The following is a 26,514-nucleotide window of genomic DNA, read 5'->3' as shown; positions in this document are numbered from 1 at the left end:
CACACTGAGGCTTTTTTTTTTTTTTTGCACACTTGTAATCACCATTCAGACTCCCGCCAGACATATTTATTGCTTAAATCTTATTTAAGTGACTTGACTCTTGGGTAAAATAATCAAAGAATAGAGAGGGACGTTGATCTAATCTTGTAGAGTTCTAAAAAAAGGTACACTTGATTAGATATTAAATTCAGATGCACAATTCTAGTATAAAGAAATAGTTTTCTCTTCCCGAAAATCTGAGAACATTTCATGAAGCTTTCTGAAAAGATACAGTAATTTTTATTCATTTTAATTTTTGCATCAATTACAGCACACAATTATAAAGATAACTAATGTTAACACAGACCCACATTTAGACAAGTGAGCATGTGGCCCCACCATATTTGCAGGCTCTGAGCATCTCTGCGGTTGCCCACTTTCACCAGTTTTTAATTTCCATGGAAGGTGCAGGCATCCACAAGTTCTGTGAAGTAGAACAGAAGAGAAAGACCTTCAGGTACTGCCTGTGCTTACTAAACACAATTCTATTCCTATTTTCTAAAAGTAAATGGTAGGTAATAAAGGTTTTTTTAAAAACTCTCTCCCTCTCTCTCCTAACCAAGGTGAGTGCTATCCTTAAATACCTACTTTTTCCTTTCCTCCTGTTTTCATCATCTCCAACGTGCAATATAGTTCAATAAAAATTCAGGCACACTCCCAATAATTTGATTATTATTATTTTATATCTCCAACATTTCTCTCTATATATAGAAAGGGCCTACTATAGGCTAAATACCTTTATTTGTTTCTATTAATATTATTTACATATTTTAATTAAAATATTTGAAAATTGGTCCTTTATGAGTGGTATATATGTGTCATTTCCCAACCTTCTCCATATACTGAAGTGCTCACACACATACATTTTCATTTTATTAGCAAAAAAATGGAAATACACATGTAAACAAGTTCAATTTCCAAATGATCTCAAGGCCTTTTGCACTCTGTCTCTTTCAAACAATTTGGCCTTCTTTCAGGCAGTGTCTTATACTGTTATCTAATTGGGTCACCCCATTGATAAGTCTGAATCCTCCTGCAGGGCAAGGAGCAAGCCCTACACATCTTTGCGTTCCTGTTGGTATTGGCCCAGGGCTTGGCACATGATGGGCCTTAATCCAAACTGGTTTACCTTGACCCCCATGTTATTACTCCTCGGCGTTGTATTCTACTCACCAAAGGATAAGCATTGTTTCACATTAGCAATAGCCATGAGATACTCTGGCCCTAAGTATTTTTGATAAGTTGTTGTGTCCTGAAGGTTAGCCAGACATTCCGTGTCATCACTGAAGAGCAGGTCCTTGGGTGAGGATTGGAACAGCTGGAACATCCTGTATTCAAACCCATTTCTTCCAAAGAGCTCCTGGGTCAGACAGACAGACAGTGAGTGACCAGCAGCAACAGGGAGCATGAGATTGTACAGTCTGCCTCAGAAGACCTGAGTCTGCTGGACCACTCAGCTCCAGCCCCTGGGAAACCCGGCACACGGCAACAGTTTAGGAGGCACCGTAGTAAAATGGCAAAAAGTATGGCTTCTGGGTTCAAATCCTGGCCCTAGCTTGTCCTTGTCATGCAACTTTAGGAAAATTCCTTCCTGAACTCAGCGAACCTCAGTTCACTCATTAGTAAGTAGAGATAATAACACTAAATAGCGAGATGATGTATGCAAAGCAACTGCTAAATAGAAAAGGCTCCAAGTTTGCCACTGTATCACTATTCTGCCAATCATTGCTGAGTGTTTTTAACTTTCTAGGTCATACTTGCATGTCTTCCTGCTGCCCAGAGCCCTTGTTACCTTTCCTCTTCTATTCTCTGGATCTGCCAAAGGCACCCAAAGGAAATCCATCTCTTCCTTCCCCTCCCTTCTCTTCCTTTATCCACTTCCCTTGTGGCCAAGGTGGCAGCTCACCCTGTGTGGGGCCCCTCCCTTCAAAAGTCCATGACACAGAGCCTCTCGTTTTGCCAGCTCTCCTTGGCTCACCATCCTTTAACTGGGGTGTGTGGGCAGCATATGCTAAGACTCAGATTACATCTTTGGGGCTCCTCCCAGAATGGGGTGTTCTAGTGCAAAAGGGAGACGAGGCTTTGGGTTTTCTTTAAGACCATTTGATTTAGGCAGCCCGCTACTCCAGAGGATCAGCTCTTGCTGGCTGCCTGTCGAGGTCATACATTGTCTGACTATTGGCTCTTTAACTTTCACGAAGCCTAAAACAGTGCTCATCCTGCTCAAGTTCAGGAAATGCCCTGGCATCCACCCAAGGTCAGGTAGAGTCACCTCCATTCTGCTTTTCCCACATACAGCTCAGCCAAGTGCGAAGGGCACTGAGCCAGCTCCCCTATTCCTGTGACAAAAGAAGAGAGAAGGGGCTAACTCTCACGGAGTAACTGAACCAGCCCAAGAGGCAGCATGACTCTGCTTGGAGAGTCCAGAGAGTCTCGGGAAACACTCCAGGTGCCCACGTGTCTGAGGCTCTTTCAGTCCTCTTTGATACCCTAGACAACCCCAGAACAAGAAGTGAACGCAGCCACCAGCTTTCCGCTTTCCTCAGAGGCAGGGCTGCAAGAATCAAGTTCTAGCGCCCAGGGAGAAAGAGTGTGAGCCTGGGCCGGGGTGTGTCCATTCAGCTCTGCAAGTGAACTGAGCACTCAGCTGGGGCGTGCAGACGGGACCCCCTGGGTGCCCATACCTGTTGGTTGAAGAGCCTTCTGCGAATAAAATCTGCCTTATTTTGCCTTGAGACCACAGCATGATTTGGGACTCTGGCCAGGTGGCAGCTCTGAGCCTCGGTCACAGGCTTCCTGGTACCATCAAGGCACAACAGCTGAAAGTCTTCCTTCTTCAGATCCTTAGCCCATGCTTCAGGGTTCTTTCCTAAGGAGAGAGAATGGGTCAGCCATAGCTGACAGCTTTGGTCAAGGCACCCTCACTGGGGAATGTGACCGACCACCAGTGTCTGGGAGAATCACAGAGAATCACAGAGAAATAAAACAATTAAGATTTCAAAATAAAACAGAAGAGAAACATTCATCAACTCACAAATTCATAATCTTTCTGGTTAGTGATTTTTTGGTCCTGTTAAAAGCAAAGATTTTCTAACCAGACCGGAAAAAGCCCTAGCCAGAAAGGACAAGATTGATAAATTGAACTATATTAAAATTAGGAATGTCTGTTCATCAAAAGACATCATTAAGAAAGTGAAAAGCCAGGCTTTTCAGAGAGGGACAAGATATTCTCAATACATACAGCTGACAAAAATTTGTATCCAGAATATATAAAGAATGCCTATAAATCAAGAGAGCCAGACGTGCTCATACGCACTGTGGCCTCGTGTGTTTGTGGGTTTAGCTCAAGGCCAATGTGATAAATAACCCTATCAAGTCTCACCAGATGTGAAGAATTTTCTCATTCCCTAAATAAAAAACGTTAGAACCAAAGTCACTGGAATCTGGTAGGGTTAATAAACTTCCCTCGTTGCCCGATGGGGAGTGATCTCCTGTGAGAGCCTCAGATTTTTCCAGGGGAGGAGAGGACAGTGCAGGCGCGTACCGTCAGTGTTCTGCAGGACCGCGGAGTGCTTCACGAAGGCCACATCTCCTTTCTCAACCAGACACCTGCACAGCGAGGGTCAGCTCAGTGGGGAGGATCAAGGAGTGGGAGGGAAAGACGCCAAGAGGGAATCGCCGAGAGCTCACGCCCCCTCCACCCGGGCCACGGGCACATCTAACACTGACCACTTCTGCACACACAATTGTAAGGCCCAGCTGTCCTGGGAATTACAGGGTAAATGGAATAGGAAAAGAAATCCGCTTCTTTAGTTTTCATTGCAGATAACCATTGTTGGGTTCCTCATTTTAAATACTGATCTGATTCTCCAGAGATGTTTGTGTTCTCCTATTAACAGGGATATTCAAGGATGACTCTCTGGTTGGATCAAAACTCACATCAGAGATTAAAATCAGCAGGGAAGATGTGATTTTGAAGGAGTCTTGTCACACCCATACGTCTATTCAGCCTTAATAAAAGTTAACGTGCTTCACTAGATATTTGGTCACTCATAATTCCCTGAAAAATGTTTCTCTGTGTTTAAGGTGCATTCTTTATGAGAAATGTTGAGCACATTAAAAATTGGTTTTATGACATTCAGTCAGTGGGAAACTGATATTACTTGTTAATTACCAGGAGCAGCTCTCCAGTTTTCTCTCTCTCCTAACTTCAGATCCCTCTCTCCTTAGCTAGGATCAGCTACTCCCATTCAAGTCCCCTCAGCTCCCTGGCCCTATTTCTTCCTTTACCTCTCCCCTTCATGCATTCCCGGCCCTGAACGAGCACGACCATCTGCCTCAGGTGTGTCCACACCGCAGCAGTGAGGTATCACAGGCCTCCCGACCATTAACTTCCCCTGAGGTTCCTGCCTGCCTTTCTCTGCTCTAGACCTGTGCTTCTCAAGGCCGGGACCAGCAGCATCAGCACCAGCCGGGAACTTGTTAGAAATGCACATTCTCGGGCCCCAACCCAGACCCACTGGATCAGAAACTTCTTTGGCGGGGAGTAGGGCAGGGGTGGGGGGACCAGCGATCTGTGTTTTAACAAGCCCTGGAGGAAATTCTGATTTGTGCTCCACTGTGAGAACCACTGCTTGTGACAGCCAGCTCCCCACTCTGTAATGAGTTCAAAATGTTTTCCCACTTCCCTGCAAACCTCTGTGTCTCCCCATACCCGCTCCCCAACACTCACTCTGACATGTGCTCCTGCTTCTCAGAGAAAACATAGAAATCATTACATGAGCTTTCTTTCAGCATCCCTCTGCCAAAACTGCCAGCCCCAGGCTCTAGTGCTCTTCTCCCGCCCTCCAGGTACAAAGAAGGAGGCAAGGTCTCCCTCCCAGCAGAAGCGTCTCCCTGCTCTGCATCCCACCCCGCCTGCACTCTCCGACACTTTCCGCTTTAGCTATCCTCTTTCTCTTAGATAATTGGAGCCTTTCCCTGTTCACTGGGCTCTCTTCATCAGCATTCACACTTCTTTTCTTTTTTAAAAAACAATAAGCCCTGCCTTGATCCCACACTGCCCTCAGCTATGGGCCCCGTTCGCCCCCACTCATCCAATCACCTAAATGGAATATTGCACTTACCATAACCAGCCTGTGTTGATCACAGTATTACAATATTATATAGTATTATAATGTGATTTTTATATCTAGGAAGACAAAATTCCTTCTGTAAAATTTTATTTAAAATTTCTTGGCTCTCTTTTGATCTACCAAGCTCTGACACTTTTTTGAGAACTGACTCCTCCCCCCCAACCCCCTCAATTCACCTGGTCACACTCAAAGCAGCTACAACTTTACAATGCAAAGTCACTGCATGAGTTGTGTAAGTAGGAAACTTTCACCTGAACTGGGCTGACAATCCCATTTCCTGGGAATTAGGACTAATACATTATGGTCTGCGTTTGACTGCTTCTTTATAACTCAGGAGCTGCGCCAGCGCTGGGGCTGCTGGTCACAGACATTTCCCTTCATGTAGACTGAGAAATAGAGAAAACCACTCTGCAGGGAATGAGAAAATGAGGCTGATGTGCAGAAAGAGAGAGAGAGAAGCAGCAGAGTGTGTCCCCTCACACAGTCATGTGCTGCATAATGACGCTTCAGTCAATGACAGACCGCATATACAAAAGTGGTCCCCTAGGATTAATACAACATAGCCTAGGTATGTAGTAGGCTATACCATCTAGGTTTGTGTAAGTACACTCTGTGATGCTCACACAATGATGAGATCACCTAAGGACACATTTCTCAGAACGTTTCCCCGTTGTTAAGCGACACAAGACTATACTAAAAACTTATTCATTGTTTTTCTGGAATTCTAATTTAACTGGACATCTTGAATTTTATCTGGCAACCCTTGCCTTAAAGTATCTTGGCTGGTTCCTGAGGCTCAGGTCTCAGCCCTTACAAGGAAGCTCCCAGAGCACCTGTTAAAACTTCTCCCTTGGCTTAAGGTGGTTCACATGAGTTTTCATTTGCAACCAAAGGCATCCTTATTCATTTTATTAAAGACATTAGACAAGATAAGTAGACAAAATGTATAGTATTCTAGAGAGTGACACATGCTAAAGAAAATATAAAGCAAGAAAAGTAGATATGAAATATTGGCAAAGATGTGTGTATGTGTCTGTGTGTACGCACGCACATGAAATTATAGATGGAGTGGCCAGGAAAGACTTCCCTAAAAAGTCCTAAAGGAAATGAGGGAATTACCATGATGACATGAGGAGAAAGAGCACTCCAGACGGCGGCAAGAACAAGTGCAAAGGCCCTGAGGCAGGAGGGTGCCTGATGTCTTCAAAGAACAGCTGGTAAGCCAAGATGGCTGGAGCAGAAGAGCACCAGGGAAAGACGAAGGACAGGAGGTCACAAAGGGCCTTCCCAGATCACAGAGGGGTCTTATAGGTCAAAGAATGACCCTGACTTTTACTCTGAGTGATATGAGAAATTACTGGTGGGCTTTAAGCAGAGAAATGTGATGCTGTAATTTATGTTTTAACAGACTTGCTCTTGCTGATGTGTTGAGAATAGATCGTGGTGGGGGAGGAGGAGAGAACAGATGCATGGAGACCTGTGAGGGGGCTATTATAACAATCTGGAGAGAAATGATGATGGTTTGGATCAAGGTGGTGTCAGTGGAGATGGGTGATGAGGTCAATTCTCGTTATCTTTTGCAGGTAGAGGCAACATGATTTGATAATGGGCCAGATATGGGGTCTGAGAGAAAGAGTAGACACAAATAACACATAGCAAGGTTTTGGCTTTTTTTCCAAAAGGAAAAATGGAGTTGCCTTTAACTGAGACGGGGAAGACTGCAAGAAGTACTGGTTTGGGTGAGACTGCGTGAAATTTCAGAAGCTCAGTTTGGGAATTTAAATTTGAGATGGTGATTAGAAATCTAACTGGAGATGCCCAGTAGGCAGTTGGATATACCAGTCTGGAGTTTTGTCTGGAATTTTGTAGCAACATCTGAACAGGAGTGTAAATTTGGGAATTGTCAGCATACAGATGGATCAAGACTAGATAAAATCATCAAGGGTGTGGGCATGAAGAGAGACCAAGTCCTGGGGCACACCAACATGTGGAGGTTGGGGAAGTGAGGTTGAACCAGCAAAGAGACTGAGATGCAGTAACAGGAAGGAAGGAGGGAATCCAAGAGAGCTGGTGTCCTGAAGCCAAGGACGAACACGGATCCAAGAGGAGGAAGTGATCAGAGGCGCCGACAATGCTGTAGATAAAGTAATGCGAGGACTGAGAACTGGTCTTTGGATTTATTTAGCAACATGGAGGTCATTGGTGACTTGAAAGCACACTGTCAGCTGCGTGGTGGATGGCCGTGTACCAACGGGGAGGTGTGGTGGGAGTAGTCCGCCCATGTGTCAACAGTGAGGAGCAATGTTTTCTGTAGACAATTTAAAAACAATAACAAAGCCAACGCCACTGGTTAGGGGTGGGGGAGGTGAACAGACTCTTAAACTGGGTTCTGGGGAGATTGACAGGAAAGAAATCAGAGTAAACAAAGATATTAAACTCCTTTAAGGAATTTTGTTGTAAAGAGGAGAGAAATGGGAAGTTGCTGGAGAGGAAAGTGAGATCAGGAGAGGTTTCTATTTATGTTTAAGAGGGAAAAAAAGGCAGTATGTTTGTCTACTGATAGAAACGATGTAGTAGAGAAGAAAATGTGATGAGGCAGGAGGAAGAGGGGAGGAGTGCCGGGGCCATGTGCCTGAGCAGGCTGGAGGAGAGGCAATCAAGGCAGGGGCAGCGGTGGGCTTAGCTAGGAGACAGCCAGGCGCTCCCAAGCAAGGGGAGGGAGAGCAGTGCCTATGGGCACAGATGCTGTGGATAGATGTGACAGTGGGACATTGTGGCATTTCTCTTTTGATTGCTTCAATTTTCTCACATGAAATAGGAAACAAAGGTATGATAGATGGAGGAAGAATTTTGGGAGATTGAGGAGAGGAGAAAGTATGGAATCATCTTTTAGGAGAGTCGGGGGGTGGGTGAAGGGACTAGAGACGACATATGGCTCATCTGAGGTGGGTTCTCATTACTTTAAAGGGAGGCCAGTCAGCCTGGAAGTGCAGGCACTGAGTAGTGAAATGTTGGATCTAACCGAGGTCGTGGTTCAGCGAGGAGAGGGGATGGGCACTGAGGACATGCTCAGGGGAATAATGATGGTGGTTGGCTGTGGAATGTGCGCTGAGTATGGAGGGAAAAAGGACACGACGGAGCGTGAGAACAGGGAAGAGTTTGCAGGATCAGTGGATCCAGGGCAGTAGGAATGAAGGGCTGCTGGAGTCGGGAAACTGTAGGGAGAGGAAAGGCGGGTGGGAGCGGGTGGGAGAGGAGATGTTTGAAGCTCAGATTGTTCTTTGTGTGTTCAGTTCATCTTCATTTTGGAAAGAGGGGAAATCGTGGTTCGAGACAGAACTCTGACAATTCCGGGTCCTCTGTGATGCTATCGTAATGGGACCATCGACCCTAACACTTATGCACTTTCAGATGTAAAAATATATATACTGTTTTAGCCTAGGTTTAATGTTCAGCATATATTGTTGTAGTGGGATCTGTGAAAATATGAAATTTATGTATGGCTTATGAAAGAGACAAAACTTTGGAGACAACAAAGTTGTCTGGCAGTGTGACAAATAAAAGGGTCCCTTCTAGAAGCCCACATTCTCCACACAACCAGACAACCACACAGCCAGACAACCCTAATTCACACAACATGCCCTACTGCCTCAAAGTGTCCCACACTGCCCATCGCACTGAGGATTAAATCCTCCTCCTCAGCCAGGCCAGTGGGGCCCGAGACAGCCTATGCCTGCGGCTCCAGCCTCCTCACACACCTGACCCCCTCCTCCCATGCTCTACCCCCGGGCCTTCTTCTCTGGCCCCAAATGCAGCATGATTTGTCCCACCCCATGCCTTTGTCTTTCATTCCTTCTTCCTGGATGACTCTTCCCCCAGATTTTCTCAGGCCTGTCTCCCTCTCAATATTTACTCCTCAGTTCACATGATCCCTCTGCTTGCTGAGGCCGTCCCTGACCACAGTGTCCAAAATTGTCCCTACTCGAGTCATGGCCACATCACCCCCCTCCATTCCTCTGTAGCACTCACTGCAGTCGGAAGTGACTGTCCTCTTTGAGAGGTTTACTGTCCTTCTCTCCCCCCAGGGCTCAGGGGCACAGGGCCGTGTGTGTCTTGTCGCTGCTGTAACCCCTCTACCTAGAATAGTGCCTGCCACCGACTAGGTGCTCAGTAAGTCTTTCTCGAATGGATGGAGGAGCCCAGGAATATCTATTAAAATGCACTCATCAGCCAGATGTAGGAAGCACATGTCCTGTGCCCTCTGATTTTAAATGGGCTCTGAAAGATTCCATGACATGTCCGACATCACGCAGAAGAAAAGAGCAAGAGTAGAGCCAGCACTGGGACCCTGCACGCATCATCCCTGCCTCTCCCCTGAGGCCCAAAGTCAGCACGTCTGCAGGAGAGTACTCCAGAAAGGGGCTGGACTTGAGTCCTCAGAGCCCCTGGGAATTTGCACTTCTGTTTTCTGGCTCCTCCTAAATGCAGCACCCACATGCTGGGGTGAGGAAAGGACAAGAAGATCACTGGGCTGGTGCCAAAGAGGAAGGTGGGGCACAGACACTACTCGCCTGAGCGCCCCGCTGGGGCCGTAGTATCTCTCGTGGCTGTTGGGAGCACACGTGTGGGCTGGATTGCTGCCGCCGCTGCAGAGAGCACAGAGACTGGAATCCGGATCAGACCCAGGCGCACAGCTTTGACTGAAGAATTCATCTGTGCAGAAGACACAGGAGGTCAGCACGTCCTGCCTGTGTTAGCAAGAAAGCCTCAGATTTTGTCCCTAGAATTGCCTGAATGACATAAAGACACATTCGGGTATTTAGTATCATATTATTAGAAACAAGAACCTTAAGGAATAAAGAAAAGGTTGCAGCTGGAGCAAAGTAAAGGGGAATGGGCTGAAGTTGGGACAAGGGTCTGGGAGCTCACAGACTTCCACCCCATCCTGGCACGCGGCAGTGGCGTGGAAGAACAGACACAGATTTAACCCTGAGAGAGCGGACGAAAACGGAAGTCCTGGCTGGTTGAACCTGTCCCATGTTTTCCGACCTCCGCTGCCCCTGCTCTGCTTTACAAGGTCAGCCATCGTGACTCCAAGTCCAAGAAGGCACCTGAGAGGCCCAGCCACCAAGCCCTGTGCTGGGCTCCAGGCAGCACGTGGAGAAAATCGTACAGGCCCCAGCCCCTCCTGGAACCCAAGTCTACCAGGCAACAATCACCAGTGAATTTGTGTTTCCCCCTGTGCTCTGGGGAAAAGAATATGGTTCCACAAGCTGCAGATAAAGGAACCCAGTATAGACCCAGGGGCTCAGGGAGAAGCCTCAAAGTCAAGAGAGGAAGAGTGAATACGAATTACCCAAGTGAAGGACGAAGGGACAAGAGCTTTCCAGAAAAGGAGCAGCATCTGCAAAAGCCTAGGGCAGGGGTTGGGTGTGGGGGGCAAATGCACAGAGAGCTTAATGGGGCTGGACCACCCAGAACAAGAGTGAGTGGGGCAGGGGCGTGGTCCAGACCACCTTTTACATGTTTGTGTAGATTTTTTTCTTTATTCCTAGAGAGTTGGGGAGCTTCTGAAGGGCTGTAGATAATGCAGGACCAGAGGTAGTGGGCAGGATATAGTTAGATCTGCACTTTGTGAATATTGGTCTGGCAATGTGAGGTGCAGGCAGGAGGCTACTGCAGTCATCCAGGGGAGATGAGGGCAGCTGGACTAGAGTAGCACAAAGGGAAGGGAGAGAGGTGGAGCATGAAGAACTCGACCTCACTAGTGATGGATGGGATGTGGAGGATGATGGCTCGGTTTCCTGCTGGGACAAGTGGATGGACTGTAGCTCCTCCACAAAGCTAGGCAGCTCTGGAGCAGGACCAGGCTTGCCAGAGAGGATGCATTCCATCTTGGACAGGTTAAACTTAATATGCGATTGGGATACCCAACCAGATCGTGTCAAATAGGCAGTTCAATAGGTACAGGTCTGGAGGTCAAGGAGAGATCTATGCTAGGGATAAAAACTTGACAGTTATCAACATATAGACATAATATTAATAATAGTGATAGCAGCAAACATTTATCTGGTGCTCGCTATGTGCCTAGCTTTGTACATGTAATATTTGTATGGATGGTAATCGAGGCTGTAGGCATGGAAGTGAGTGCTTGAGGATTGAGTTTAGAGTGGGGAAAAAAGTTGCTTTAAGTAACTCAAACATTCATTAACCAGGTTGGGAAAGGGGGACTTGGTAGGGGTAGGAGAAAAACCAAGCCAGTGTGTTTTCACAAAAACCAGGAGATAGTGTTCCAAGGTGATTTGAAGAAAGAGAGTTCATGGAGAAATGGACTGGAGCACATTCTTCCAGTTGAGCAACACGGAGGTCACCAGTTGCCTTGACCCGAGTTCTTTCTGTGGAATGATGCGGAGAAGCCAGAGGGCGGCGAGTGGAGGAGTGAGTGGGAGGTGAGTGGTTCAGACCATGGTTTTAAGAAATCTTGCAGTAAAGAGGAGGAGAAAGAAGGCAGGAGCTAGAGGAGAATATTGAGAGAGGGAAGATTTTTGAAGGTAGAAGACATTGAGTGTGTGTACATGTTGAAAGAAATTGTTTGGATATACCAGAGGGAGAAGAAGTAACCGAGGGTATGAGGCTCTGGGGAGGGGAGCAAGGCAGGGGCTGACACCCAAGTGCAGGTGGAGGGATCCACTGGTCTGTGGAGAGAGGCCAAGCAGACGCAGCCCTCAGGAGGCCCACGACTTTGGCGGTGGGATGTTGAGGGGGAACAGTTTCAATGGTCTCTTGCAGGTGCAGATGAGATCATCTGCTGAGGAAGTGATAGACGGATGTGGGAGGGAGGTGTGTGGACAGTTAGGTCATTAGGATAATTATTGGGAAGTGTGGGGGTGTGGAGAAGAGAAACAGTGGGGCTGCTCATGACTTCCAGGGGCCTACTGAAGCCAGCAGCTGGAGCATCTCCAGCGGAATGAACTGCCCTGTGACTCTCTCCAGCCATGTTCAGCTGCTCAGGTGCAGAGGGCAAAGAGAACAGGCAATGGGGTTCATGCAGGGCTGGGACTTGTCAGATGGCTGGGGAAGGCAGGGGAGCAGGAGTCTTTTAGGTACTGGCGAGAGTGTTGCTGAAATGACTAGCATAAGAATCTAAGAAAGATGAGGATGCAAGGGAAAGATAAAGGACTTGCTGGTGTAAGATTTTCAATTTTACCAAAGCAGCCAATTCAGTTTATATGGAAAAACAATACACACACACACACACGTGCACACACATACACCCCACTCTTGCTTTGCAACCCCAGGCTTGTTCCCTGAGCCAGTTGTAAGAGATAAAGAATAGGGTATTCCCTGAGATCTGCCCTTTGGGCCAAGCCACTCCCCACAGAAGCAAGGAGGTGAGCAGAAAGGGAAGGACCTGCCCAAGAAGACGCGAAGCTTGCCCGCAATGTGTGTCCAGCCCTTGACACCACCACCCAATTATGCCATTCCTTGCCATTCGTTGAACTGAATTTCTCCCCCTACACAGGCACAGGCCCAAGGAAGGGGCTGCCACACCACCTCCCAGAACACACTTACCAAATTTACAGGACCCAGTTTGGTTGTATATTAAGCCCATGGGGATGTGCCAGCCTGCAGAAGTGCCAACGGCACTGTGGCAGGATTTCTTGCCTCGTAGAGAGTTCCAGGTGAGGTCGGCATCTGATTTCTTAACCACTGCCACGACGTAGTAACCTTGCAACAAAGATTCCAAGATGCAATTTCAACAGCTCCAGGGCCCTCCAAAAATGTATTCTCGAGCTGCTGCGGCTAGCCTCTGCCGGCCACTTTCCCAGGGGAGGGGGAATAGCTTGAAGCCCTCACCTTACTCTAGCAGAGGACCCTCCCAACAACTGCTATTATTAGGTACTGGGCCGAACAGACTGACACTACTGCTCTCCAGATATGTCTACATACATCCATTCACAAATATTGACACACGTACTTCATACTTTTTCAATGGAATCCTGCTATACATTCTTTTCTGCGAGTTGCTTTATTCTTCCTAAGGAATATATTGTGGATACCTTTTGATTCAGTAGAAAAATAGATATGGCTATCTCATTCTATTTATTGGTTGGATCTAAGTTATGTTCCACTGTATGGATTATTTTATAGTTCCCCTCCTGGTGGGCATTTACATTGTGACCCATTTCTCCTTATTACAACCCACTTATCTCTATGTCTTTGTATATATGAGTGTGCACCTGTTACATATTTCTGTTGACTAGAAGTCCAAAAGAAGGAGCTTTCATGACTTCTTTTTTAAAATTGTCTCTCATTTTATAGGTTTACAATCATGTCATTTTCTAATAATGACAATTTAATCTCTTTCTTTCCCCAATATTAAAACAAATCTCTTTTTCTTATCTTACTGCATTCAGTTCCAAAATGATGCTGAATATCTTTGGTGGAAGACAGCCTATTTGTCTAGCTCCTGATTCTAATGGGAACACCATTGATATTTTATCTATTTCTATCCCAATATTATGTAACCGAATTGTACTTATTGAGTAAGGCCTAAACTGCAAAGCTGAATTGATCATAAGATTAGAATCATAAATCTTCAGAATTAGAAGATAATGTGGCTCACCAGCGCCATTCCCCACACACATACACTCTCTTTCTTGCTATTGAGGTTCATGTCTCTATATATTCAAGCCTGGAAAAGTTCAGAGTCAACATGACAGTTGGAAGACTTGCCTCACCAGTCACTTCCTAAATGACCTCAGACAAGTCACTTAGCATCTACGATTGTAAATTTCTCTTCAGTAAAATGGTGACAGTGATACCCACCCCGGAGGGCTATTTAGGGGGATCAGATATGCTAATGTGAGCATCTTGTACATTAGGAACGGGAAGGGGAGTTTACATTGATTGGTTGCCAGCCATGTTGCTAGTGGCAGAAGCAGCACCAGAGCCCCTCTCTGGTTAAGTACAATCTCCTGAGGCCGCAGCAAGCCCATGCCTCCCCAACAGTGCTCTATTACACCATCCCAGTAGCCAAGTACTATTACAGTGTCTTTCTGGAGGTGTAACTATTTCTGCACAAGGGGCATTAATTATTATCATCTGTTTCGTGTGTGTGTGTGTGTGTGAGAGAGAGAGTGGGTGGGTGGGTTCATGGACTTGAGTGTGGCTTTGGGGTTAGAGCCTCTCCATCTCTACTCAGATCTACCCTTCTCCATCACAGTCAGCCCCCCTGAACTGTCTTCCAGGGTCCTTGTTGACCTACGTGTGCATATCACTGCAGTTCCTGGAAATTTCAACCACTCTTGCAGCAGTTGGAGTTCTTTCAGACTTCATGTAATCTATAATCAGAATAGACTTCAGGGCTGATGAAATGCCGGCCCTTAGGGTTGGGGACAAAGTCACAACTCAGAGAAGACTGTTGGCCATGAAAGCAGAGAGGGGAGTAGGACAGCATACCCCAGGGCTTGGGTCCTGCTGCAAACAAAGGGGAGCTGCTGCGGCTTTGCACTCCACAGGGCTTTGTGGAGGGTGGGCAGTGCAGGGCCTCTGACCAGGTGCTAGGCAGTGAACAGAGACGCTGCTTGTACTGTGGTGTGCCAAATGTGCCCAACTCCCCCAGCTCGCCTGGCTCCTAAGAAACTCCAGACCCAAGGGAGCACCTGTTTCCATCTCAGGATCCTCTGTCACAGTGGTTTCCAAATCTTAATGTTGGAGGACTTGTTAAAACACAGGGCAGTGGCCCCATCCTTGGAGTTTCTGACTCAGTAGATCCAGGATGGGGCCCAAGAACTTTCATTGCTAAGAAGTTCTCAGGTGATGCTGATGCAGCTGGTCCAGGCACCACACTGGATAGAGAACCACTGTTCTCGCTAATGCCCAAGATTAGGTACTTCAGGGACAGATACAGACCCTCTCTGCCCATGTGGAGACACAGATGGGAGAACCTGTCACCTGGCCTCATACTCTAAAGACGAGTCGACTCCCCTGCTATTCAAATCCAGCTGCTAAAAGCTACAGGATTGATTTCATTGTCCTCCTCCTGTTCATTAGCAGCGTCTATGAATCTCCTTCTCTTGAGAGGCCTCCACTCAGCCCCAGAAATGTCAGGAACGGGCTCCTGCCCCGGTGCTGACCTTCATCCAGAGAAGGGCAGGCAGCATGTGACAAGGACCAGTGTGATGTGTCAGGAAGGGGACAGGGTTTCCAGGCACGGCGCCGCCTCTTCTCAAGCCCAGGTGCGGCCACATCCTGGCTGTGTGGCCCTGGGCAAGTCACACAGTCCCTGAGCCTCTCTTTCCCCATCTACAAAGCACGGGACAGTGATACCCACATACCAGAGGAGTGCTGAGTAAACGGGAATAGTGCAAGCAGGAGTCTTTGATCTACTATAAAGCACCTACAAATAGTAATTACTATTACAGCTTCATGAAGCTTTGCTCCTTTACAATTAACTGTGGCATCTCCTTTTTGTTTGTTTGTTTGTTTTTTAGAACTCCAGTAACTTTTGTTTATTTCTGAGCCTTTCTTCACCCTCTCCTCAACAATGGGCCTTTATTTTTGAGTCCCAGGGTTACTGATCTGACTCACCTTCCACGGGTGTATGCACACACTTAGACCCAAGCTGCTCATTGCCATCTGTAGGCACTAAAAAAGAAAAATTAAAAAATCAAGGTACATGGCATTAAACTCTCACATTACTCAGTCCAGTGTCATGAGCTTCTCAATCTCAAGAGTCAGGAAATGAGGAGAAACACTAACTAAGCAGTTGGTCATTGGTCATCAACAAGCCAAGATTCTGCCATCCTCCTCTCCCCCGAAATTTGCCATTTGAACATTAAGTTCCATCCCAGAATCTCCCCAACACTCAGGAAGCTACAGAGAAAGGAAATGAGATGCTTGCTGAAAGCAGGGGAGCAGAGACCACTGCAGATCTTGCCAAAGATCTTTCCACATTCACTGTGTGGTTCAAGTCATCCTCACATCCTTCCTTCCCCTCAGAGCTCTGCACTATGGTAAGCAATCATTATGTTCTTGTTATGTTGGAGGGGAAAGAACCAGTCCATGGAGTCAGAAAGACCTGGAAGCAGTCTTTATTCTATCTTGGACACATCATTCAACTTCTCTAAGCCTTAGTTTTTACACCTGTAAAATGGAGATACCACTATTTACTTCACAGAGTTGGTTTGCTTTAAAGGATAACATAGATGCCTAGCAGATGAGGCGTCTAACAAATGATATGGGTGAAACCCACTTTTCCCCTAGCTTTATTTTTTCAAGTGGATGGATCCTCACCAAAGACCATGACCTTGTGGTCCCACCCCTCAATCTTCCAGTGTAGCCAGAGTGAGTTAATTTCGGTCTAGTAAATTTCACAAAAGGATCCAGGCACTTGTGGCTCAGTCCCTTCTTTCTCTACTGAAGAGAGCGGGGAGAGGCTGGTTTAAATCTTCTCACCTATGACAAAATGCGTTTTCCTCCGCCCTCAGCCATGGGGTAAGCCAAGAGACTTGTTCTCCTGAATTAGTGGGCAACTCTAGTTCACAGGCAATTTGGCAAGCCAGGTGGCCTGCTCTGTACCATGCCCTCCAACATCATTCTTTTAGTAACGAAGTTGTTACTCTGGTCTCTTTCTGCCTAACTCCTATGTCTGTATCTTAATTGGTTCTGACTCTGGGGAAGGGAGATGTTATCTACTAGCTCCCTACATTCCAAAAATAGTTACTATTATCTCAACAATGAACTAAATTATTTCTTCATCTTTCTATGTCCGTGGCCCAGAGTGAATAAACCACTTACTGTAGTTCTCGGCCAGGACAGGCACCAGACCACACTTGCCCGCTGTGTAGATGAATCCTCCATCTAAGCTCATGGCATCAGCTTCTCCTTTCTGAAGTTAAGAAATAAATCAGTAGCACAACAGTGAGGCTGTGATCCTGTCTCACTGACCCTCAGAGGTTTCCATCTTGTTGACTTCATGTCACATGTCCTTGTGATAAACCCAATCATGGATCACCCAAAGCTTCTGCCACATAAACATGGGGTTTGCAAAACTGGACATGCTTTTGGCCCATTGACCCAGGAACAAGAGCCCAACCCATGTCATGCTCCCTGGCCCTCTCTGTGTCCCCTCATGAAACCAATGCTGAGTACTGGACATGTCTCACCACACTTGCTTTGTGACCACTGTCACTCAAAAATCCACATGGCCAGACTCAGGGAACATATTTAATATGCTTCCGTGGAACACGTTTTCTTCCACATGATGGTGTTTAATTCTGTTCCCCTAACCCCATTAGCACTATACTCAGAGCCCCAGCACAGCAAAGATTGTCAATAAATAATTAATTTCTCTAATTAAATAATTTATTAATAATTAACTTGTTATTTTAATCAATGAAATTTTCCAACAACAGAGCAAAATAAGTACACTTACAGTCTTAGATAAGGTCATCGAGACAAAAACACACAGACACACACACACTTTTCACTTAAAACAGTAGTAACTATAGAAGCAAAAACTTATCAAGCCCTTACAATGGACCAGGCCCTTTCTAACCACTTCACAGTGATTACCTCAGGGATTCCTTACAAAATCCAGTAAGGTGGGTACTATAATTCTCCCCCTTTATACATTAGCAAACTGAAGCAGAGAGAGGTTAAATAATTTGCCTGATAAATAGTCACTAAGACTTAAATTCAGGCAGTTTAATTCCTTAACTTCTGTTTGTAACCACAAAACCACACAGTCTCCAGGATCTGACTACTCCAAAGGACACATCCCTAAAAACTACTTTATATACATTTTTTTCATCCATAAAATGGGTGATAAATATACATCATAGGCTTATTGTGAGGATTAAATGAATTAATGAAAGTTAAGAGCTCATAAACATGCTTGACACACAGTAGGGAACTCCAGAAATACTAGCTGTCATGACTATTAAAGATGAACTCAGAAATATTGATGGTTATAGAACAAAAATCTTCAATCCTAGGCAGGCTCCTAGGCAGGATGCCCCTCAGGGCTCCCTGGACTCCAGAGCTGATCACCAAAGGAGTCTGGGTCTTGGGCAGGCTCTGCGTTTCTACCAAGCCTACCATATTATCTATAATAGCAAAAGATTTGGAAATAATCCAAATATAGACATTTAGAAATTGGTTAAATAAATTGAGGCAGAAATATTTGATGAAATATTATGCAGCCATTAAAATCATATTTTAAGTGAATTCATTACCTAAAAAAGTGCTCACCAACTGTGCTCACGACTTTAATAATAACAATAGCTAACATTTATTGGCTCTTTACTATATGCCAGGCAATGTTACAAGCACTCAAATTCATCTAATCCTTATTATTGACAAATTTAGGAGACTGTATAAATTGCAAGATCTTAATCTTATCGGTTTGTCCCAGAGAGATTTACCAAAATTAGGATCCTCTTTCTTAACAAAGTTTGTATGTCTCCTAAGTTTGTCAGTTTTTCATCCTTTTATTTATAAATTTATTTTTTCTAGTCACAAAAATATTATCTGCTCATAGAGAAATAGAAAGTTAATAACAACACAACTTCATAACTCAGAAAATATGTGGTGATGATCTCCGAGTTATGAAGTTGTGAATGATTTTATTTATTTTTCGTTTCTCCTCCAGCATGTAATTTTTTCTTTTTTTTGAGGAAGATTAGCCCTGAGCTAACTACTGCTAGTCCTCCTCTTTTTGCTGAGGAAGACTGGCCCTGAGCAAACATCCATGCCCATCTTCCTCTACATTATACGTGGGACGCCTACCACAGCATGGCTTTTGCCAAGCGGTGTCATGTCCACACCCGGGATCTGAACTGGCAAACCCTGGGCCGCCAAGAAGCGGAACATGCGAACTTAACCACCGCGCCACCGGGCCGGCCCCCAGCACATAATATTTTTATCACCAGAAAACATATTAAATTCATGACTAAAGGATTGAGAAGGTTGATTTGCCCTCACCATCCAAAGGGGCCCCGACCACCCCCTGGGATGTCACCCCACTTCCTGCAGCTCCTAGGCAGGATGCCCCTCAGGGCTCCCTGGACTCCAGAGCTGATCACCAAAGGAGTCTGGGTCTTGGGCAGGCTCTGCGTTTCTACCAAGCCTGAGCTGGAGGGGCCTGTTGGGTGGAGTAGGGTGGGGCTTTGGAGGGTGGGGGGCAGCACACAACAGATGCATCTCAGCCGCAAGGCTGACAGGAAGGCATCTGGGAAGGGGGCAGAAAGGCCATGTGTCTGTGTGCCTGAGCTCAGCTGTGGAGTGGGGCCCTGCTTACCACGATGGCAGCGATGCAGTCTTCAGTGGTCTCCTCTGTGGTGCACTCTAAGGCGTCACCACTCACAGCACTCCACTCGTCACACTTGGTCCTCTCATGTTGGCCCACTGAGCACCAGAGCACCCTCTGGGGGTCTTCCACAACTGGGATGAGTGAAGAAGAGCCAGGCATCCAAAGGAAGACCCAAGATGGGTCTGGGGGTTTAGTGCCACTGGCTAATGGCTGCCCGATGGAGTCCCTACTGACAGCAGCTGAGTTCTCATATCTCATGCCCACATCACCACTCATTCCTGCCTATCACCCCCAAGAGAAATGGGGAACTCGGTTCTCAGAAAAAGCAGGGAAGGCAGAGCAACTCCCCTCCCTCCTGAACTCACCTGCTCAGGCATCACCACCTCCAGGGAGGCCTCTGAGCACCAGCCCAGCTCAGGGCCTTCAGGGGTTTTCTCTTACAGGATGGGGTTCTCCCACCCAGGAAGCATTCCCAGGTGGTAGTCACGGGCTCTGTTCTGGAAGGGCCTGCTTGCTCTCCCCTTACCCAATGTCTCTGCTCACCACTGTATGCCCAGGCCTAACACAGTGGCTCTTGTAGATACTCAATAACTATTGGCTGATGACTAAATGAATTTTAAAAAAGAAAGAAGGAAGGAAGAAATGAACCATAGGGATCCAGAGGAAGGCAGGAGCTGGATTAAAACCTTCTGAAATTCTATTTCCACTCCTGATGGTGGCAGAGGCCACGTTCCCACTTCAGTTTAGGATGGGCTATATTCCCATTCAAACAGAACTGCCTCAGGGAAACTTGACCCTGGTTAATACAAGGGAGCCAGAACCATCATTACTTCAAGTGTCTGTAATCAGAAGGTCCTGAAAACCCTTTTGTGGTCTCAAAATTCAGGCCTTTTCCCCAGCTCAGCAGAAAATCCCTTCATTAACCCAACGCAGTTGGTAGCGCCCTTGGGCTCCCAGGCCAGTGAAGGTTGGGTGAGGCCTGCAGGCACCAGGAAAGCCTCTATGACCCCCATCCTGTGTGCTGCCCTCCCAGGACCTTGCATACCTCTCCTTAGATGCTGAATGGCAGCTGAATATTCATATCCCAAGTACAGCTTGGCATCCATCTTAGGTGGGACTCTTAAAAACCCAAGGGTGGCGTCTGTAAACAGCAGGTCCTTCCCATAAGGAGAGCCAAAGAGCTGGAATACTAAATTCTCGTCACTTCCAAAAATTTCCTGTTCAAAGGATAAAAGAAACAGTGAAGGAAGGGGGCTGGCATAGAGAAATAAAGGGAAAACAAACCCCACACCAGACAGGAAAAGAGAAAGGGTGAGAAATATGAGCACCTGAGAGTGAAGACAGTGGCCAAGGCCCTCGGCAGTCCCTATGCTCACAGGGGGCCCGAGTCTCTGTCCGAGGAACGCTTTACTCAAACCCCAGCTTGTCCACCTGTGAGTCTCAGGGAAACTGCCAGGGGCTGCCCCCAGGTCTGTAGGATGGGGTACAGGTCACCGTGTGCCAGGCAGCTGCCCCTCTCCAGTGCTATGTTCCCCCAGGGCAGTCCTTGAAGACTGCCTCATTCGTGGCTCTCTGATTGCCCAGAGTGTCTCTAGTGGTCTCTATTCTGGAGCGGCTTGTGATCTGGGACCCTGCCATCAAGCCTGAAGGTCAGGAGTCCTGGGCTTGGCTCCCAGCCCAGACCAGCACTGAAGGATCTCAAGCAGTCCCCTTCGCCTGTGACTCCCACTGACCAGCCCCAAAGCAGTTCCTGGCGGGAGCTGATGGTAACACCTACCCACACACTCTTTCCAGTATCTGTCTGCTTTTTGCTTTTGCAGTGGCTATGCATGAAATGTCACTTGCTGCCTTCTCTGGCAAACCCCCACACTTCCAAGGGGTGCACACAGCTTACTCCCCAGGGCCCAGGAATCTTCCCAGATATAATACCCTGCAAATCAGTCCCTCTGTCCTCTGCAAAGTACACACTCCACATCCCCAAGGCTGTGCCATCTCATCTAGTGATCATTTGTATGTACAATATACTCATTGTATCTTCCGCATTCCTTTCTAAGCGACTCAAGGGCAAGTCTTTGTCTAGTTCATCTCTGAATCCCCAGTGCTGAACAGAGAGTGCTGACGGAGATGGGACAGGGTGATGAATGAGGGCTGGCTGGGAGAGACTGCCACCAACGCAGGACAGAGGGAGAATGCTCACGGCCGGGTACCTGCCGCTGAGGGATCACAGGCCAATAGGATAATAATGGAACATTTCGTGGAGGAGGGGCATCTGCACTGCATCCTGAGGATTTCTTTAGAACTGAAAAGAATAAAATGGGACAAGGAAGGTCTTCTGCAAAGAGTCTTTGGCCTTCTGGGTCGATGATGCTAGGCGAGGGTTTTATGGCCTCTGCTGTCTATAACATATACAGCCTAAGTGTCTTGTCAGTGAAGCAGATGATGTGTGCCGTGGGTCCTGCTGTGTCCTACATCCAGAAGGACTTCCAGAGTGGCTAGGACGATATTAAGGAAAATGCCCCAAATCCAAGCAGGAACCCCTAAGCAGGAGGGGAGTACAGTGGGTGGGGATACCTGGGCCCGGTTAAGAAGCTCCCAGATCAAGTCCTCCTTGCCGTCCACGCTTCGAGCCACAATGGCGTGAGAAGGGACCAGGGCTAGGTGACACTCTTTATATTCCTCCACTGGCTTCCGGACCATGTCCCTGCAGAGCAGCTGATAGTCATCCCTGTTGACCCTGTCTGGCAGGTTCTCTAGGGGAGGAAAGCCCAGATGAGCCGACTGCAGGCCGAGCCATGAGCTCTGGTCCCTGCTCCTCACTGGGTCACCAACTGTCTGACCTTGTTGAAACAACTTTCGAGGCCCAAGATGAAGCCGTTCCTACCTGGGATGCCATGTCAGCAGACGAAAACGTAGACAACGTCTTTTGCCTGTAAGTGCTCCACTTGACCAGAAACACAGTGTATTCCGTCGGCCAATCGCCAGATGCCAAGCCAGCTCTGGGCTCTATACTTATTTCCTTGTTCCTTCTCACCCCAAACAAGGTTGACCACATGACCCCAAACCAATCAGATGTTTTCTGTTTTTCTCTTCCTTGCTCTTTATTCTTCATCCTATGAGAGCTCCCTGCCTTCTGCCCCATTTTGCAGTTAGAATGGAGACTGTCCGCTTCGCGAAGTGTTAAAGTTTGTTTCTATCACCTAAACTGACTTCTTTAATCATTCTTTTTTTTAACAACCTAAAGAGGACTGAAAGGGAATCTTTTCCAAATACGTTTTATACCGATGAGAAACCTGAGGCCTCGGGAGATGACATGACTGGTTCTCACCACAGACAGACAAGGGCTGGGAGGCGTGCTTGGCCCAGGGCCACTCTGACTGCCTCCCATCTCTGTGGCTCTGCTAATGTGAATGGTGACAGAAATGTTTTCCGAGCGCTCACAGCACACCAAAGACTGTGCTGAAGGCTCTCCACACTCTTTTTCGTTTAGGAACATGATTATCCCATTCTAGAGATGAGTAAACTGAGGCTGAGGGAGGTGAGGTAACTCGTCAAAGTCTCAGCTAGTCTGAGGCTGACACGTCGCCATGCTGGGAAAACCCAGGTCCCCCACCAAAGCAGCAACTGCCCTGGATGCAGAGGCTGCTGCGGAAAGGCCATGGAAGGGTTGAGGGGTGGATGGAGGCCTGGGGGCCCGGCCATGGCACTCTGTAGGTACAAGAAGGACCAGAAAACCTTGTGAGGAAAACAGGCTCTTCGGTTCCCCTTGTCTAGGTGTTAGAAGGTGTTCTGGGTTGAACTGTGTTAGCCCCAAAATTCGTATGTTTGAAGTCCTCACCCCCAGTACCTCAAAATGTGACCTTATTTGGAAATAGAGATGTAATTAGTTAAGATGAGGTCCTACTGGAGTAGGGTGGGCCCCAATCCAGCATGACTGGTGTTCTCCAAAAAAGGGGACATTTGGACACAGACAAGACATGCATACAGGGAGAACGTCACGTGAAGAGAAAAACAGAATTTGGGGAGACGCAACTACAAGCCAACGAATGCCAAGATTGCCAGCAAACCACTAGAAGCCAGGAGAAAGGCAGGGAACAGACCCGCCCTCAGAACCTTCAGAAGGAACCAACCTTGCCAACGTCTTGATCTTAGAATTCTAGCCTCTAGAGCTATGAGACAATACAATTCTGTTGCTTAAGCCACCCAGTTTGCGGCACTTTGTTATGACAGCCCTAGAAAACTAATACAGGTCTTTGGGGTTGACAAAAATCTCATATTGAAGGAGTACTATTACGGCGCTTGTGAATGGTTACAATTTTAATTAGATATGTCCTAGAGAAAACACATTTTGAATCCTTATATTAAAAGAAAAAATTTTACGGGCCGGCCCCGTGGCCGAGCGGTTAAGTTCACGCACTCCACTTCGGTGGCCCAGGGTTTCGCTGGTTCAGATCCTGGGTGCGGACATGGCACTGCTCATCAAGCCATGCTGAGGCAGTGTCCCACATGCCACAACTAGAAGGACCCACAACTAAAATATACAACTATGTACTGGGGGGCTTTGGGGAGAAAAAGGAAAAATAAAATCTTTAAAAAAGAAAAAGTTTTAAACGATTTAGTAATGTTTGAATTAAACTAAAAGAATCAATATGATCTAATATCTTCAGAAAGAAAGAACTTTTCTACCTCAGTCACCCAAGGGCCCAGTGGTGGCAGCAGCGGCCCAGCCACACTCATTTTCACCCCCAAAAGCCCAGCGGATGGTCCCTCGTAAACTTCTACTTAAGAGGCAGTGAGGGCTCTTGTAGAAGAGCAGACGAGTGGCCTTCAGCAAAGGTCAGTCAGCATGGCCTGGGACGACCTGTGGCTCTGGGAAAGTGAGGATGTTTTCAAATACTTCAGGGTGAGTGTTAGAAGAGGCTGCCCACTGGAATGGCTCAGGTACCGCAAGCAACGAGAAGAAAGAACAATTATTTGGAACAATTTGATTCTGAAAGATGAAACCCAGAGATAACCCCACTAATTAAAATTACTGATAATAAAACAGGCATCAGTTGCCAAAATGCTAATGAACTGGGTCATTGTGTAATAATGAGGAGACAGAGGACTGTGAAAGGCCGAACACGGGAACAGAGGACACTAAACTTCTATTTCATGTTAGAGGGAAACGCTAGGTTGGGAGGAACTAGGCCCATGTAAAAAGTGAGGACTCAAAATTCTCATGGAGGTAGCAGACATTTGTTTTAAAAGTGAACTTAGCATAGTGAATACACATTTGGTTTTAAACATCTAGAGTGCTACAAGTGTGGTCTGTATCTGACAGAAATTTAATTGGTTATAAAAACCCAGACTCTGTAACCTCAACTTGTCTGAAAGACTACTTTGTTTGCTTCTGGTAAATTGCCCAAAATTCTGGAAAGTTTCTTTGGGTTTTTTTTTTTAATATAGAAATAGAGAAGAAATACTTTTTTGCCCATGGTAATGATGCTGTTGCAACAGATTTAATTGTAGATGTGCTAATAAGTTTTGAAATCATTAAAATAATTTGCGTGTTTGAAGAATTTAGGAGCCATTTATAATGAAGTGTTCAGGAGTATGTGATTAAATTTGAAATTGATATTTCGGTGACAAGAGAATTTGATTATTAAAACTTGTGTTGTCTTACTAGCTGGTAAGTATGGTTTAAATGTTCAGAAAATTTGTTTAGTAGATTTATAGACTGAATAATTTGAGCACTAAACAAAGTACAAAAAAACAGAAATTTTTTTATACAAAAATTCTCCTGTTTCATTAAAGATCTTGTCACCCATCTCTAGACGGAAGGAAACTTTCAGGCAGGAACCAGTTCCCCGGGCCAGGCTGTGGCCCACATGATTCTTCCTCCATCCAGAACTCACCAAACACGGTCGTATGCCTCACGAAGGCCACATCCCCCGCACCGTCCTGCAGACACCTGAGGGACAGGACAGCTGTGGTCAGGCCACCGTCTGCGACTCGGGCTTCTCCCTCCCCCATGCAGCCCTCTGAGGCTCTGCCGGGACCACTGGCTCACAGGGCTTTGCCCACAGTTTCCTGGGCTTCTGACTGTCCCCACAGAGGCGATGGCCCTGTGTGAGGGGCTGTGAATCCCCACAGCCAAGCCCAGGTCGGAAGCAGGCAGGAGCCCCGTGAGCCACAGCCCAGGCCACTCTGGGGAGGGACCGTCACCTTCCTCTTCCAAGCCAGCCTATAGCAACAGATTTTTTTTTTAAGTAAAAGTTTAAAGTCTTTTACATGGAGGATAAAAACTCTGGATCATCTTGGATTCCTAGCCAATTTCGCTCCAGTTTTTAGTGGTAGCCATTTCTCTTACAGGCATGGAGTATGGAGAGGTGCCCTCATGGGGCTGAGAGGGAGCCAGGAAGAGGCAGGCACATGTCCCTGACACGGGGAGATGCTCAGGCAGAAAGAAGCAGGCCGGGAGGTCCTGGCCTTTGGCCCGGCCAGGAGCCCAAGCCTGTGTCTGTGGATCCCAGAGTCCCAAAGACAGGTCTGTCCCCTCAGCCCTCCCTGGTCCAGGAGGGCAACACAGGCAGATCTCAGACTCTGGGGAGACAGGAGGGGCTCCCACACAGAAGATTGCTCCTCAGGATGGTTAGGAGTGAGGGTGGGTCGTGGGAAGCACTCAGGACGGGGGTTTCACACTGATGCTCTAGGTGGATGGGGCGGGCCCTGTCTACTCCGTGTGCCTTAGTTTCCCCATCCTTAGTGTGAGAGGGAGGAGCAGAGGGGTCTCACTCACTTGAAGGCTCCTGAATAGCCGAAGTACGGTTCTTGGGAGGAACAGGCACACTTGTCTGTCCCTTTCCCCGCACACAGTTGACACAGGCTGGGGAACTCCTTCCCATCCACACAGGGGACGCAGCTGCTGGAGAAGAACTTGGCCACTGCTGCTCAACACAGACACACAGACCTCAGGGCATGAGCTGGCCGGGGCCTCTGGGTTGTGCATGCGTGTGAGTGAGCGGCCCTATGTGAGAGCCCATG

At 47.0% G+C, this 26,514-nt stretch overlaps 1 protein-coding gene across 1 annotated transcript in view; it reads right to left on the bottom strand.

The window, feature by feature from the left end:
* Nucleotides 1-256: 256 nt before the first annotated feature.
* The window catches only part of LOC103546376 (inhibitor of carbonic anhydrase-like), a 38,953-nt gene continuing 12,695 nt past the window's right edge, over nucleotides 257-26,514 (bottom strand). Inside the window, exons 5-17 of the mRNA XM_070576088.1 lie at nucleotides 26,270-26,417; nucleotides 25,386-25,441; nucleotides 22,063-22,241; nucleotides 20,537-20,708; nucleotides 19,480-19,622; nucleotides 16,977-17,067; nucleotides 15,768-15,824; nucleotides 12,747-12,902; nucleotides 9,746-9,887; nucleotides 3,584-3,648; nucleotides 2,724-2,908; nucleotides 1,213-1,399; nucleotides 257-463 (exon numbers count right to left, since the gene is read on the bottom strand). Of these exons, the coding sequence (XP_070432189.1) occupies nucleotides 429-463; nucleotides 1,213-1,399; nucleotides 2,724-2,908; nucleotides 3,584-3,648; nucleotides 9,746-9,887; nucleotides 12,747-12,902; nucleotides 15,768-15,824; nucleotides 16,977-17,067; nucleotides 19,480-19,622; nucleotides 20,537-20,708; nucleotides 22,063-22,241; nucleotides 25,386-25,441; nucleotides 26,270-26,417 (1,616 nt within the window). The 3' untranslated portion in view covers nucleotides 257-428. The remainder of the gene's footprint in view (nucleotides 464-1,212; nucleotides 1,400-2,723; nucleotides 2,909-3,583; nucleotides 3,649-9,745; nucleotides 9,888-12,746; nucleotides 12,903-15,767; nucleotides 15,825-16,976; nucleotides 17,068-19,479; nucleotides 19,623-20,536; nucleotides 20,709-22,062; nucleotides 22,242-25,385; nucleotides 25,442-26,269; nucleotides 26,418-26,514) is intronic.

Source organism: Equus przewalskii, chromosome 15, assembly GCF_037783145.1.
Source record: "Equus przewalskii isolate Varuska chromosome 15, EquPr2, whole genome shotgun sequence".
NCBI lineage: Eukaryota > Metazoa > Chordata > Mammalia > Perissodactyla > Equidae > Equus > Equus przewalskii.
This window is presented reverse-complemented; position numbering and strand designations above follow the sequence as displayed.